At 40.3% G+C, this 15,365-nt stretch overlaps 1 protein-coding gene across 1 annotated transcript in view; it reads right to left on the reverse strand.

Moving 5' to 3' along the window:
• Nucleotides 1–15,365, reverse strand: part of BBX (bobby sox homolog (Drosophila)) — a 59,958-nt gene that overhangs the window by 26,956 nt on the left and 17,637 nt on the right. Inside the window, 3 exon segments of the mRNA XM_010131867.1 lie at nt 4,929–5,009; nt 10,195–10,275; nt 12,482–12,562. Coding sequence (XP_010130169.1) covers nt 4,929–5,009; nt 10,195–10,275; nt 12,482–12,562 — 243 coding nt within the window.

Below are 15,365 nucleotides of genomic sequence, written 5' to 3' on the forward strand. Positions count from 1 at the left end.
GACTGTAGTCTCCTGGCTGCACTTGGGAAGACACACTTTATTCTTCTTACTTGCCCTCTCAAATCCTCAAGCTGAATTCCCACTGCTGTTCTGTTTTTAAAAAAATATGTCGACCAACCAACCACCTGGAGCAAAACCAGATGGAAGAGGCTTGCTTCGAATCAGACATCAGGAGTATATGGGATACATAGCTCAGCTTACAGACCATGTGGTCAGTATGGATGCACCCTCCAGATCACTGGGTTCTCTTTAGGTCTATTTTAGATTTCTCAAATCAACAAGGCATTGTTTTCTTGCAAACCAAAAATATCTGTTACACCAATATGTGTACGAGCATAACACCAACGATAGAACGCTTCGTTTTAAGTTTCTGTAATTCTTGCTGCACAGGGTAGGAACTCCTGATCTGGTTCAGGTCAAGCTAGGTTGAGCACTGGAATCACCAGAGCTTGGCAGCACAGTGTCTAATGGGAAGCAGGTTAAATTACGCAGAGGAAAACCCCACAACTATGCTGAGGTGGGTTCTTGGTACCAAGGTACTTCTGTGACTTTTTTACTACACTGCAATGTAAACACAGCCTATGATTTTCAAAAGCTAAAGATCAATCTTCAAAACACAACTCACTGGACACTAATATTTTGTCAATTCAACACACATGCCTCTTGGCAATGGATTTTTGTTTTCCTTTTTATACCTTTGATTCTTCTGCAGTAGCCCATAGTACAGAAGGCTACAGATGTGGCTACAAAAAAGCAACTTGTTTTGTGAGCTCTACACAAACTTGCAATTCACAGTCTTCAAGACTGGTAGAGTTTAAGGAAAAAAAAAAAAAAAAACAAACCCAAACTCGAACAGCCTAGTAACAAAAAACCCCCAATATTTCAGTAAGAGGCCACTGGTTTTAACCGTTCAAAAAAAAACAAAACAAACCCAAACTCGAACAGCCTAGTAACAAAAAACCCCCAATATTTCAGTAAGAGGCCACTGGTTTTAACCGTTCCCAGAAGGAGGATCTGCTGAGAGTATCATCGCAGAGTTTCTATAGAAGTTACTGACATGTTTATTCCCCACTTCAAAAACTGGTAGTTATGAAAAGCAAAAATAAATGAAAGCAACTGGTAATTTTTAACAGCAATTCGTAACACCAATGCCCTAATCTGAGTAACAGATTTATCCAGCCCTCTCTCCCAACAACTTGTGCCCCCCCAGCCAAACCAAACCACCAAAACGGGAAACCCTAAAACAAGGAATTGAAACAATTTTCATGGTGATCGGAAAGTCCCTTTGCCACCAGGGAGTGGTACTTCTTCTCAGCTGCAGAACTGACTCTAAGAAACCTTCAGGCTGACGGCTAGTCTGGGGAAATCTTGACTTGTGGCACCCAAACCATGTATGTAAGCCACAGTGTTATTGTAAGAGTAGCCCTGCTCTGCCTTGCAGACTCTGTCAATCAACATCATTAACATCTCCGTCCCCTTGCACCTGTAGCAATCAATGTTTTGATATTACCTCTGCCAGCTGAAATAACGCGGATGTTCCACACTGCTTTGTTAAATCGGAAGGACCTGAATGGGATGTACTTGAAGAAATCTAAAGAGAAAACAGAGGAGGAGAAAAAAAACATAACATTCTTTTACCAGCACAATTCTTTTATGTTTACCATACAGATTTTGAATGGGTTGTTTCCTCCCTGTTCCCAACATTCGTAAGATTACATATTGAAAAAGAAATGCAGATCTGTGGACGCTGTTATATATAAAACCCTGCTCTACCATTGCTCTGGTGGGTAATACCACTGGACACTAAAAAATATCTGCAGATTTGGGGATCTTCTTGTCAAGAGCCCCTCTGAAGAGCAGGATGAACTGAAGCACATGGTCTCTCATACGTAACAGACTCCAGTGGCTAAGCACCAAGCTACACCAGCATGCAACCCAGCTGGTGGTGTATCTGAAGGCTTAGTTGGACATTTGATTGTAAAATAATTTCTTTGTCATGGCTTAAGAAGGTTACTTCTGTCGAGCTATGGCACTGCCTATTGGTGTCCTACAGGCCTCATATAAAAGAGATGATATGACACCAAAATGAAACAGGAGCGCTCAAGCCTTTGGTAACCTTTACTACTCCTCAGACTATGGGAGGCTGTCTGGCAAGCAGGTAACTGATTATTCCCCAGAATGTTTTTACTGTATCGGGCCGTGACTCTCTGTAATACTTCAGGTTGTTTTGTAACAGCTTTGAGCTAGGCGCAAATAAATGATCTTTTTCTACTAAACAAACTGACCATTATTGACCAAAGGATTGAGCATTAACATGAAGAAAATGCTCTGTTTTTAAGAACCTATGTCATTATCTTTGATCAAGCTTTCAGGTTTATTACACTTGCTTCCTTAGGACTCCACCTCTTTCTAAGGACTGGGGAACTCAAGTGTTTACAACCTTTTAGCTCCCTCTACCCCTCAACTCAGTTTTCATTGCTCTCAACCAACACAGGCCCATAAAGCCGATTTTGCAGAAATCAACCCATCATTGCAATACAGAAAGTAAACAAAAACAGTTAACAACTCTGTATCCTGGAAGCTACAGCTCTTCACAGCATCTTCTGAGCTCTGACCATTACAGCTCCAAATGTTTCTGACAGCCAAGCAGTGTTAGCGCTGTTAGCACTCAGCAGCAGAAGTGGCCTCCTTCACTTGTGGAGGTGATGCATACACTGACCACTGCCTCCCTTCACCACCATGCCTCCAGACTGAAGGCTAAAGACAAGCATGCATTTAGGTGCACCAAGAGACTCAGAGCTGATCAGCCATACTCTCAGGCTTCAGACTGCACAGCAGCTGCTCCAACCAGTTTTACAACTTAGAAATTCTCACATTTTTTTAGAAGATAATGTAACCCACTTCTGCATTTTATTTTATCACCATCTGTGAAATACCAAAAATGAAGGCATGGGGGGTGGGGGTGGTGAAGATATAATCGGTTACTCCACATAGCAGAGAGATGAAGGAGGAGCAGAGCAGTGTGGTGTGCTGAAGTCGACAGGCTCCTGCTTGCCAGACCCGGGACAGCAGTCCAGTCCCCTCCAGCGCACAGCATCTGTGGTTTGGAGTTACAGCGGCATAGAACTGATGTCTGTCAAATCAACTTGCAAACCTAAGACATCTTCAAGTTAATAGTGAACACAGTTTATTTTGGATGCTCCAAACCAGGTCCTGAACTGCTGTCTGAAAGCTTACCCTGAATCTCTCACATTTTATTTATCTAATTACAATGCAACATTACAGAGATCTCCAAAACTGTGGGGGGAAAAAATTCAATAGCACTAAATCTAGAAACAAGGAAGATGTGTTTAGCACATCTGCCATGCTTTTCTCAGTTTTAATCAGAGCCTTTAACATTCATTTTATATATTAAATTAGGCTTGTAGGAATCCATCTGAGCAATCACTGAGACATCACAGAAACCTGTGCAACATGAAATGTCACGCTGCCAGATTTAGCTTCACTTTTTCCACCAACTGCAGTACAAACTCCGCACTCCTGTGGACAAGTACCTGTCCTTTCCCAAGATCAGGGCTTTGCAAGCTTCACAGTCACATCACAACTTTTAATGCCGACTTCCAAAAGTCAGGCTGTACTCAGCAACAGCCTTACTCAGAAATGCACTACTGAAAGCATGCTGTTGTCCTGCAACAGGACACCTCAGAAACGTCTGGTGTCCCTCACTAAACAGTACCAGCTTTTCTGCTGTCCCACAGCCACAACAGTCAAATGCCCTTATGGATCACCCATCACAGGCAGGTGTAATCTCCCTTCCACAGGCACTGCTGGCAACATATCACACACTCACAAAGTCTACCACTGCCAGGGACTGCCTGTATGCTAAGGCAGGTTTTCTTCCACTCATTTAAGCTCCTGTAAAGTTACACAGTAGCATTACTATCCATGGAACAAGGCATGAATTACCTTTATTTCAGTTCTTCCAATCTCTCTCTTTTTTTTTTTTTCTCTTTCCTGAGGGGGATTAACCTCACCTGCAAGAACATGGCTGCGTACCACTAGATGGAATCCAGAGAAACATTTCCCCCACTGAAACACCACCTGAGTTTGAAAATAAAACCAACCTCCAAACAAACAAACAAACTAAAAAAACCCAATCCATCACCAACCAATCCACTAACCTAAGCAAAAAAAAAAAGTGTACAAGTAAGGTGCTATAATTCTCCTTTATTTTTCTGGAATATAGCAAGTATCTTCATCTTTCAATCAGCAAGAAGAATAGTATTTGCACACCACAGGTCTTTGAGTGATTTATCCATATCAAAGAAGAGACCTCTACAAGGTTATATTTAAGACTCACAGAAAATTTCTAGGACTCATGGGAAACCTAACCTAGTATTCTTGATTACTGCTGACAGCTGCCAATTTCAGAATTTAATACACTGCTTCAACTTCCAACTCTTCATACAGATTCCTGACTATCTCCAAGTCTACTTTTCTTTTCTCATTCTTGGTCCCCAATTCAGCAGCACGCCTTCCAGACCTTATAATCGAAGTTTTACTTTGAATCCCGGTACTCAGCTTCTCATGAAGAAGAATGTCTGTTGTCTTTGCTATTGTCCTGAGCATTGTTTTTATTATATTTATAAGGCTACTTTTTTAAAAAAAGAGAAATGTAACATTTTCTGTGCAATCTTCATGAAACTATGCACACTGACCAAGAGTATAAAGAAAAGCTAAGATAGGTTCCCAGGGCCACCATCACTGCCTAATTCTCTTGCTATTCCTTTTTTTTTTTTTCCCCCTCACTAATTCATGCTTTTGGAAATACCAAATTTGATACTAGGGCAAATCTTACAGAATTCATACTATTTTGAGGAAAAGATTCACACATCTTCCCATTGTGATGCTACTGGGTATAACTTTACCTCTGCCAACTGGAAGAGTGCCGACTTCCCACAGAGCTTTACTGGCTCAGGACTTGACAACTGGGAAGTATTTGAAGAGATCTAGGTTTTAAATGAACAGAGAAGAAAGTATTTCAGTGGCGCACAGGAAAGACAGAAAGAAAGGGAGAAAAAGAATGAAAAAAAAAGGAGTTGAGTCAGTTACTTTTAGATCTTTCTGGCAGAAGGTCCTACTTCAGATAGGCAATCCTATCTAAGAAACACTTAACAGGCATTTACAAGTCAGCCAGATACAAGCAAATACAGATTATCTTCTACATTTGTATTGTCCACAGCTATTATTCTATCATGCTGTGTGCTCTTCATATGACTAAGTGAAGATGACATACCTGTTGCTTAAAAACATGAACTTTGGTTGTCAAGGATAAATAAAATTCTCATGAAAAGCCTAGACTGTATTTTCATTTGGTTAGATATAGAAGAGGACCATTTGTCCTCACAAGCACTGCTTCTTTCACTTTCTTCAGTCAGAATAAAGAAACAACACCTTATGAGCAGAGATCAAATCTAGCCTTCTAAATAGATGCTGGTGTGCCAGCACCAGCACTGAGTAAGTAACTACCACAGCTACATTTTTTCTGACCTGCTTCCAAGTGCAGCACTGAGTTCACCAACACAAGAATTAATCATTATTTCTCATATTGGGGGTTTTTTGGAATAGCATTACATGATAGTATGTCAGCTGGAAGCTTTGGAAAGCCCCAAGATTATGGGCAAGACCACCAGTGTTTCCATGGCATCTGCCTCATCACAAAAATTATGCTTATGGAATATGATCTTTTCGATGCAAAAATTATCAGCTTAGCCTTTTTCTTTATATTTAATGTTCTTCTTTTGAACTAGATTATTTGAGGAGTTTACTTTTCAATTGTCAGAGAGACACATTACACCTCCCCCCATTTCCCAAAATCCAGGACATACATTTTACTGCAACCTATTTAAAATATGGTGAATAAAACTTGAATGTGCATGAATAATATTTCTTAATATTAAACTAAAATAGTTCAAAATCCTACTTTTGCTTTGAGATACTTCAGTGAACCTGTTCAGGACCCCACTAGAGTAAGTCATCTTGTACACTGTACTTTGCAGTAAGAGGGCCTCAACTTTTTATCTTTCTACTGTAACAAATTCTTAGCTCAATGATTTTTTCAGTGTGATGTGAATGGCAGAAAAGGGCCAGAAAAACACCCACACACTGAAGTATAACCTGAGAACATGCGGGCATATCTTACCTCCTGATACACAATGTGAAGAGAGAGTAAAGAATTTACTTTTGACAAGGGAATGGGTGTTCCTAACAAAAGACACGCAAGATCCTTGTGGTACTAACAGAGAGGAAGCCAACATTTCACTTCAGCAAAAAAAATTCTCTTCACAATCAAGAAAACAAACTGCAAGAGACAGAATTGTAGAACTCATTCAGCAGAAGTTGCTGGCCAAACATCAGAAGATGGTTGATCAATCAGCTCTCAGTCAGATGACTGATCCCATTCCCTGTCTTAACACCACCTTCCAATTTTAATTATGATAACCAAAACCGGCAGTACTACAACCACAAATTGCCTCTTCTTAGGTAGAGGTTTAACTCGATCATTAGGATCAAGTTATTATCTTTTATTACAATGCAGGTCAGCATTTTAGCTACTATTTTACATTCTGGTTTGCATAAGAAGCATGTGGCATTGTAACTTTTTCATTTCCCTCCCGGAACAAGCATTTCACTTCAACACAGACATTTAATAATTTCAGTATGCAGGCAGACAGCAAATACATTAATCTATTTTACATAATGGCTTTACCTGGGAAGATCACAGCTTTACCTACAGGAAGGCTGGAAGAGAAGATGCTGACTAGCTCTCACACTCCCAATTTCAAGGCATTTTGACCATAAATTTTGGACTCACTCCTTTTGTTCAGCACAGAAATAAAGAGAAAGGGTTGCCCACAAGCCTATTGGAAATGAGTATGTGAGAATGCAGCAGGGACAAAATCATCCCTAGGCATGCATTTTTCTTACGTGATAGTAACCTACTGGACTAGCACAAAAAATTCTACCTTGTTGCATGCTGCACGTGTTTGGTTTTTTTTTTTTAATAAATCACCTTGAGAAAAACTTTAGAAAAGCAGCTGAAAACAAAGTTTGGGTGTTTTGACTTGATTTTGGTTTTAAGATAGTTAAACTAGCAATTTTATTGCTTCCCCTCTCCAGAAGCATCTTCTTTGTTCAACAGAAGATGAGAGTTTAGCAAAGTAAATCAAAGGGGTACTCTCACTTCCTCTCAGCGAAGCCGTCATCACTATCTGTTCATGTTTGCCAAACACACATACAGTCAGACCAAGGGAGCAAGGTGTCTCATCTGCTCTGCCTTCCCTCACGTGGCAAGGAGGTTAACAACAACCAGCCCATGTGAGCAGAGAGCTTGCAAACAGCCATGGCACTAAGGAACACAGCCCACTGCTCAGAAATCACCGGCCTGTAAAATGTTTTTCCATAAAGGTACAAATGAGAAGGACAAAAGCAGGACTACTTGCAAGGTCAGACCAGAACAAGAAAGCCAAGAGTGTAACTTGGCAACACTCCAAATATTAACAAAACTCTTACAAGAATGTCGCATTTCAAAAGATCTCCAGGGTGCTTGCCTGCACACCTGCCAGACCCAACAAAGTCTTATTCCCAGGATTTCCATCATGTGTTGTGGCAAGTCACCTGGCAGGCCTCATTAGCCATATCCTCAACAGCTTTAACTGACAATTAGAGCACTGGGGACAGAAAACCAGATGAAAACCTGACTGAGGCTGTAGAGACAAGAATCCAATGCTACATCTACATATAACCAGCTGTTTCTGAGTGACAGGGTACTTGTACTCCTGGGGTAAAGGTGTCCATTTTAAGTGGCATATCTATTCAATGGGGTCACTGTCTTCACAAAGTGGCACTCTTACGCACCCTGCTGCAAAGGTGGTGAAGAGAAAGGAAACATATGAAGAACATCCAGACAGAAACAAAACTGAGCTGGGACAGCTGCCAAAAAGTCTCCAGGCACATCTGACCACAGCGCACTTCAAATTTCTTCACAGGTCTACTTGGCTACTGGTTAAATAACTACTTTTCCTCTCTTTTTTCTTTTGTAGCACTGGACGTTGCTGAGAGCAGCCTACTGCAAATTACTTACCATAATTTAGCTTACTAAATGCAGTAATGCGTTCACATAGACAGGACCCATAAGAAGTGGCACAGTAAGGAACGGGATTTTTGCCAAGCTTGACAAAGGCGCCCTGTGCAAATGAAAGCCCTTATATTTGAAAGAGCACAAGCAGCTTTAATAGCAGGGGGGAGAGAGCTTAAAGAGGTTTCCTAGCATGCTAAATACTTTCCCCTGGAACAATCTAAATGAAATCAGACTGCAGTCTTCAAAAAATGCCCTTTCTCTACTGCTATAGGTAAAATATGAAGTTAGTAACTGCCATTAACATTTCACAACAACAGTATAACACAGGAGGAATAACCACAACCAAGCCAGCAATGATTTTGTTTTGGTTTTTCTGTTTTTTATTTGGTTTTGTTTGTTTGTTTTTTCATTGTGGGGGGTTTTTTTGGTTTGGTTTTTTCCCCACATCTGTCCCAGACATCTACCAAAAACCACAACCACATCCAGACTGCACTCATATTTTAAAACTTTTACAAGAAAGAGATTAACTCTGACTTTAAAGCTGTCCACACCAGTTTCTAATTAACTTTCTAAGCACCTCTTCCACCTAACATTTCATGATTCATACATTCACTCCAACATGCCAAATCAGCCGGCTCAGTGTAATGGTATGCAACTCAATGCACTGTCACATCCGTATGACAATTTTCAGGTTTGTCATTTTGTTGTTTGTTCAACTAGGAGAGGAAATTACTTCAGGTTCTGTGAAATTTTGAAAGCATTGTCAGGTTTTACATGACAACTTGAAAATGCTGTACTAAAGACAATTCATACCCTGTTCAACTCTCCAGATATCTAAACCTCCTGTTTAATTAAAATGTAATATGGCTAAGATTTTTTAAACTAAGCTGGCACACTCGTGCAATATCTTGCTATAAAAATCACAAGAAATGTTCTCCAGCTTGTATCTTTTATTTGGTTTAAAAGGTTGGCTTCAGCATATGCTTTCATCCTGCTTAATTCCACTGATTTTCTCAAAAGAACTTTCCAAATTAACTTGTAACTTCCAAAAAAAGGTGGCACATATGAAAACATCTTCATGATTAGAGATATTAACTTTATTGTATCTTTTATGGGGTGTTTGTAGTCCGGTATTTTACGGAAGTTGTAGTCCGGTGTTTTACCTGATTCAGTAATTTTTTTTTTTTTTAATTTGGCCTCTCAAGAAATATGTCAAGGTCTGTCATAGCCAAGCTAAAACCACACAGTATATAACATTTAACTTTTAAAAGCATGTTGTACATAGTCAAACCTCTGTAAGCACAAGGAATAACAAACAGGGTATCTTTTCATCCCATTATGCTCCTTTATAATAGCACCAACTCCAGTCCCAGTCTTTTCAGACACACCCTGAATATACCTTCAGCATAAATGATTCTGCAAGCAGTACCAGGCTCCCCCAAATGGGCAAGAAGAGTATATGTGTGGAAAGTCAATTCACAGAGATACACTGTAACACACGGAAGAAGAAATTCTTAAAAGCAATCTTAAGACCTCCAAATCTTCAGTACGTGGAGGAAGGAGGATAGCTTACATACTTATGGGTAATTTATAGGCTCTGTAAGTCATCTAATGATGCTGTCACATATCCTTGTAGCTGTTGTGATAAGCATCGTTTGACCTGCAAGGTTATTTTTCAAAAGACTCCTTGCCTCCAGGGCAGCTGACATTTTGCACTACTGCAGCCTCTTCCATAGGCGGTGCATAGTGTCATTTCAGAACGTCTTTTGTTTGCTGTTTTCTTAGATGTAAATAAATAAAAAAAAAAAATTGGAAAATACATCTGCAGTGGTCCTTTGGTATGGAAGGCCGAGTAATGTTCTGAAGTCCGTAATCTTTTGAGTATGCTACAGCTGGTAGAACTGGTCAACATCTCGTTCAATCACTGGTTATTCCACCCATGATTTTAACACAATGCTGCCATGAAGATAAACATCTACTGATCCTTTGTATGACATGGTTATTAGCCACTCCTTGCTTCCTCCCATCCTCCCACCACATTTCAGCCATTATACCTCAGCAAACTGAAACAATGCAGACTCCTCAGTGTGTTTTACAGCTCCTGGGACACCAGGCTGTGATGTGCTTGAAGAGATCTGTTAGGAAAACAATTATGTTTGTGTTACCTAACTCTTCAGCTTCAAAAACAAACTTCAATGTGCTAAATTTCTGAATCCATCACAGAGAAAGACTCCTGGTACCTAAGAGCATGCAAATGAGTCCCAGCACACCTGTACAAAGGGCAGTATCCGCTTTCCAGGAGACACAAATGGGTGATCTGTGATTTTGGGTGATCCTGAATTATTTTTCATAAGTGAAATCTTTCCTATGACCAATAGAACAGGCTAAGACTTATTTGAAGGGCTCTTATTTGCCCATTGATATGTCAAAACAGGGTTAGCAACAAAAACTTAGCACTGTATTGTATTTCACAGTTCAGTGAAAGATCTGAGACTGCAGAATGATGGTGCTGATAGAGCACAAATTGCTACTTAGCACAGAATGTAACTGTGGACAGGGACACAATATGCACAGGTACTTTGAGATACCAGATCTATCCCAGACACTAAGGTAACTGCACTGTTCAGCATGTTTCAATTATTTTTGTTGCAAATGACACCTCTGATGAATGTCAGACTTCAAGACAAGTACCAATTATTTTGCCATTGACACGCATATCTACCATGCACTGGTTAGGTGCAGCCTCGCTACAGGCTGTTTAACATCCTTAAAAAGACAGACCAGCTAATATGCATTTCCAATTACTGATCAGTCACTCAGCTACGCAAACAGCATACTTCAGCAGTGAAGATGACCTTGTTTCCTGGTGCCCACTGAAGTTTTTTTGAGGGGTAAGGAAAAGCCAGTGGTCACAAGCTCGTAATAAAAACACATCCTGTGGCACACGACACTATTCCTGCCTACTACCACATGGCTCTGGCGCTTTCCTGCTTGGGCTCTATAAAATGAACTGAGATAACTAAGTGAGCTGGTGGTATTTGTCTTGCTCTTTAGAATGTTTAGCAGTGAAATTCAAGAAACAGACTGTTACCATGAGAAACTATACAAAGTGTGACATTGCTCAACTGACAGTGCAAGTATACAAAAGCATCTTACACACAGTGGAAAGATGGATGTGGAATTATTACCACAGAACTATCCTAAGTGACACTGGAATTAACAATTGCAGGAAGCTTTTAAGTATCGCTTTTCATTGATGGCACACCTAGCATTTCCTCTTCCTAACAAGAAAAGCTAGCAGGCTGTTTAAGAGCCTAATTACAAGTTAGGTACTTCACTTGGGCCATTACTTTTAATCACAAATAAAGGATCAGTGCCTTAATTTATTTCTAATACATTTTGAAAGCCTCAGATCTTAAGTTGGAACTCAAGGTCGTGTGGGTGGTTGTTAAAACAAACAATCAGAAAGCAAAGCAAAACAAAACAACATTATCTGTGTGCTAGGATTCCACTGCATGTGCTCCAGAAGTGATGACATTTAGGAAGGAGTATGAAGGTGTACACAGCAATGAGTATTAAGACACAGGAGTCAGACACAGCTGGTGTGAAAAAAACCCTCCCTGTTATGACAAATTTTCTTTACACATACACTTACTCGAACACCACCCAGTGTCTTGTATAATCAATATTTACATAGTTAAATATTTATATGTCACTTGATTATGACCATTTCGAAAGCTGGAAAGATACCAACAAGCAAGTGATGCTTGCAGAAGACCAGGATTCCTTGAAACCTCATTCTTGTCATGTTATTTATGTAAATTAAATCCATTAAAACTTGGATGAAATAGTGTATACTTAAACCCCAAGCACCACACACAGTTGCACTTGTAGCATAACTGGAAATATGTTCACAAAAGTACTGTACATACTGCAAAACTAAAGCATAGCTGCATAGAGCTGTTTGGTGGTTATAGAACAGAAGAAAGCTTTGGAAATTCCAGAACTACAGTTACTTTTGATGGAGTCAGCAGCAAGAGCAGCTACAGCAGATAAAGGACATAATGTAACATTCAAATACACGTTAAAACTTTGGTTAGGAAGACTCTGATTTAAGTGCTGGAATGAGACCTTTCTCATTATTACTGCTTAAACCACAGTTCTGTTATTGCACTAAGGCTTCCAGCGTGTTCCTAAACATGCTCTCCTGTGCTTCAAGTCTGACCTATCTACCCAGAAAGAAGGAACAAATACAAGTATGAAATTTCTCTTTCAGCTGAACATCAGATGCTTCTTAAAAGGAAACACTGGGGAAGACAACATTTTTTTAAATAAACTTACTTCTGCAAACTGAAACAATGATGATTTCTGGCAGGCTTCTGTAGAATTAGTTCCATCCGATTGGAAAGTATTTGAGGAAACCTGGAACAAGGAGAGTGCAAAGTAAGACCTCAAAGGTCTTTCTTTCAAACTAAGAACAGTGAGCAAAATGAAATACCAGGCAGCAGAAACAATAAGCAGTGTTTAAAGAGAAGATGGGCCATCTAATGTTTCACAGTACTGGAAAGGTTAAAACAAATTTGTAGATGAAAACACAGTTTACCACCTATTTTAAGGCACTTGAAAATCAGAAGAAAGACCGCAAAAATACCAGCGATTTTTTTTTCTCTTTTATAATTACAAACTTTGCAAAGGAGTTTTATGCAACAGAATATTAAACTGATGATTACTGGGTTACACACACAACTACCTTCTGTTGGTGCTCCTATCAACACTGCTATATCTGTAACTTTTACTACCATTCTGAAAGTTCCCTAAAAGCTAAAAAAAAAAAAATTTTTTTTTAGACGCAGAGTTGCTAAGTGATAGCAATACTTAGTAGAAAAATAACCCCCAATCACCTAACAGCATGAAAGTAAGTAGTTAACAGTACCACAAGCCTAAAATTGCCCAAATAATGTGCCTAAAAATCCATTTAGGGGTGCTTATGAGAAGCAGTGCAAGAAAGAGTCATAACTTCTGAAATCAAAATACAAAGAAGTGACTCCTTAAAAACAACAGCCATATTTGAATTAACACAGAGCTAAGCCATACTATTCTTATTAGCCAAAAATACATTAATCAGACATTGTTCTGTAAAGGAATTGTATCAAATATGATACATTCTTTAAATGTCACATGAGTGTGCAAGATGTGTAACTTGTAGAAGCACGAGGTACTGCTAGTATTGAACAGATACCCTAAGTAACATGGGTTATAGGAAATAGAAAGGAAGGAGGTTTTGTGGGATTTTAGGAAAAGTAACAGGCTAAAAATTATTTTCCTTAACAATTTTTAATTTTGTCCATGAAATTTCAGTTTACTTAAAACACTTCAATGCAAACGTGTCTTTTCTCTTACTACCACAGCAAGTATGTCAAAAGCATTTACTAGTGAATGCAGCCATGAGATTTAGCTAGCAACTGCATCTGCTGCTGGTAAGCACGCAGGATCACAGAATAAGCAGGCCTACGGTACCTGCAGTTGTACTGCTCCTGCTGCAGTTTGTCTGAGATGCTTAAGCACTCCAGTAGCACCAGTGGCATTTTGTTTCAGGAATCTGCTACCCATACTCCCCTGAAAACACCACATCCAGGTGTGACAGGCCAAGGGGTACTATGCTACATGACAATTTGCTTCCTTACACAGTTGAACTAGTTTTTTCCCCTGCCACAAACCCAAGTAACAGTGACTCCTATGATCGATGCTTCCATTGTCTTTATTAAACACCAAGCAGGATGTTTTATCAGTGTACTATGGGAGTACACCAACACAAAGGGTTACACAGAACGGATTTTTAATGCCTGTCTTTTGCTTTTTCAATGTTTGTTGTTACTGCTTTCAGTCATGCTTTTCTTATGTTTCTGTGTGATCTGTTTAAGATGCATGTGTCTCAGCAGTGGTGTGGACTGTGCCAGGATGCATACCGATCTTTCTGCTGTTGAGTGACCCATTTCTGAACATCCGAGTCTCTGCACTGGCATGAAATATATAAGGATACTGCTTGCATGTCTAAGCCCTCATCTGATTATTTTAGGCCATTTCACTGGTGGGATTCTCCCAGGAATAACCAAATTTTGGGATTTGGTTCCTCCTGTAACTTGAATTTTCTGCAGTTTGACAACCTACCTTACTTACTAGCTTACTACCTACCTACCTAGCTTACTTTGTGGTGCCAGCGGAAACAGTTTGTTTGCAAGGGAAGCCCTATTCCATGTGCCGTACAAAAGGGCACTACTTTGCCTAGGAGAAGTGATTGTGAACAAGAAGGCTGTGTGAAACTGCTCCGCTCCCCAAGGTAGGCTCTGCAGGGCCATACATGCCTGAATTCTGTCCACCTGCCGTAACAGAAGACCATGGCTTTGCAGCTTCCTCTGCCCATCTAAGGGCACGTCCACATGAACATGTTAACATACGCTGGAGCCGGCATGGCACAAACCAGCTCTGATTTGGGAGCCACTGACCCGTGCCACCTCAGGAACACCATACTGGAGCAGAGAAATTCTCCCGAGAAGGGCTATTATGGCTCAGCCACTGAAACACCAGTGCTGTAAGGCACTCAGTCCCTGGGTGGGCACTGAGAGGGATGATGAGCCTTCTCATTGCCTCTGAGGCCACGTGCTGCGGGTCGGGCACAGCTCCTGCACCTCGTGGTACGGGAACTACAAACCATGGAAGGTGTGATGTCCAGTTTCCCACAGCTTTGTGAGTAAAGCACAGAATGCTGGTGTCGAGTAACTTGGAAGTGATTCTGTGGTTAGAACAACTGTACTTTTCCTATAAATTTCTGTTATCTTAAAGTTGATGCTGCTGCCCTTGCTTGACAGGAATACTAATTTGAGCTTGCTGCTTCTACTCTGCTGCTCCCCACACATTCCTGACTTGTTGGAAATTTATTATCTCCAGGACTTCTAACATCTGCCAGGCTGAACATGATCAAAGCACTAAAATGATTACTGGAGGGAATGGCACAGACAGTGCCACTGTGTACATCTCATTTCCTGCCATAATAAAATAACCTCAACATCTAATTTCTTCTCCTCTTTCCTTCTCAGCTGCACCAATCACTTTTGATTTACACTCCAGGATACACCACACCCTTCGGACCCTGCATCACATGCAAGAAAAGCTTTCGTTCTCAAAGAGAAGTAAGCCGCAACGGTATCACCTCCGTAGACTCTCTTTC

The sequence above is a fragment of the Buceros rhinoceros genome, unplaced genomic scaffold, assembly GCF_000710305.1.
Source record: "Buceros rhinoceros silvestris isolate BGI_N320 unplaced genomic scaffold, ASM71030v1 scaffold3242, whole genome shotgun sequence".
Taxonomy (NCBI): Eukaryota; Metazoa; Chordata; class Aves; order Bucerotiformes; family Bucerotidae; genus Buceros; species Buceros rhinoceros.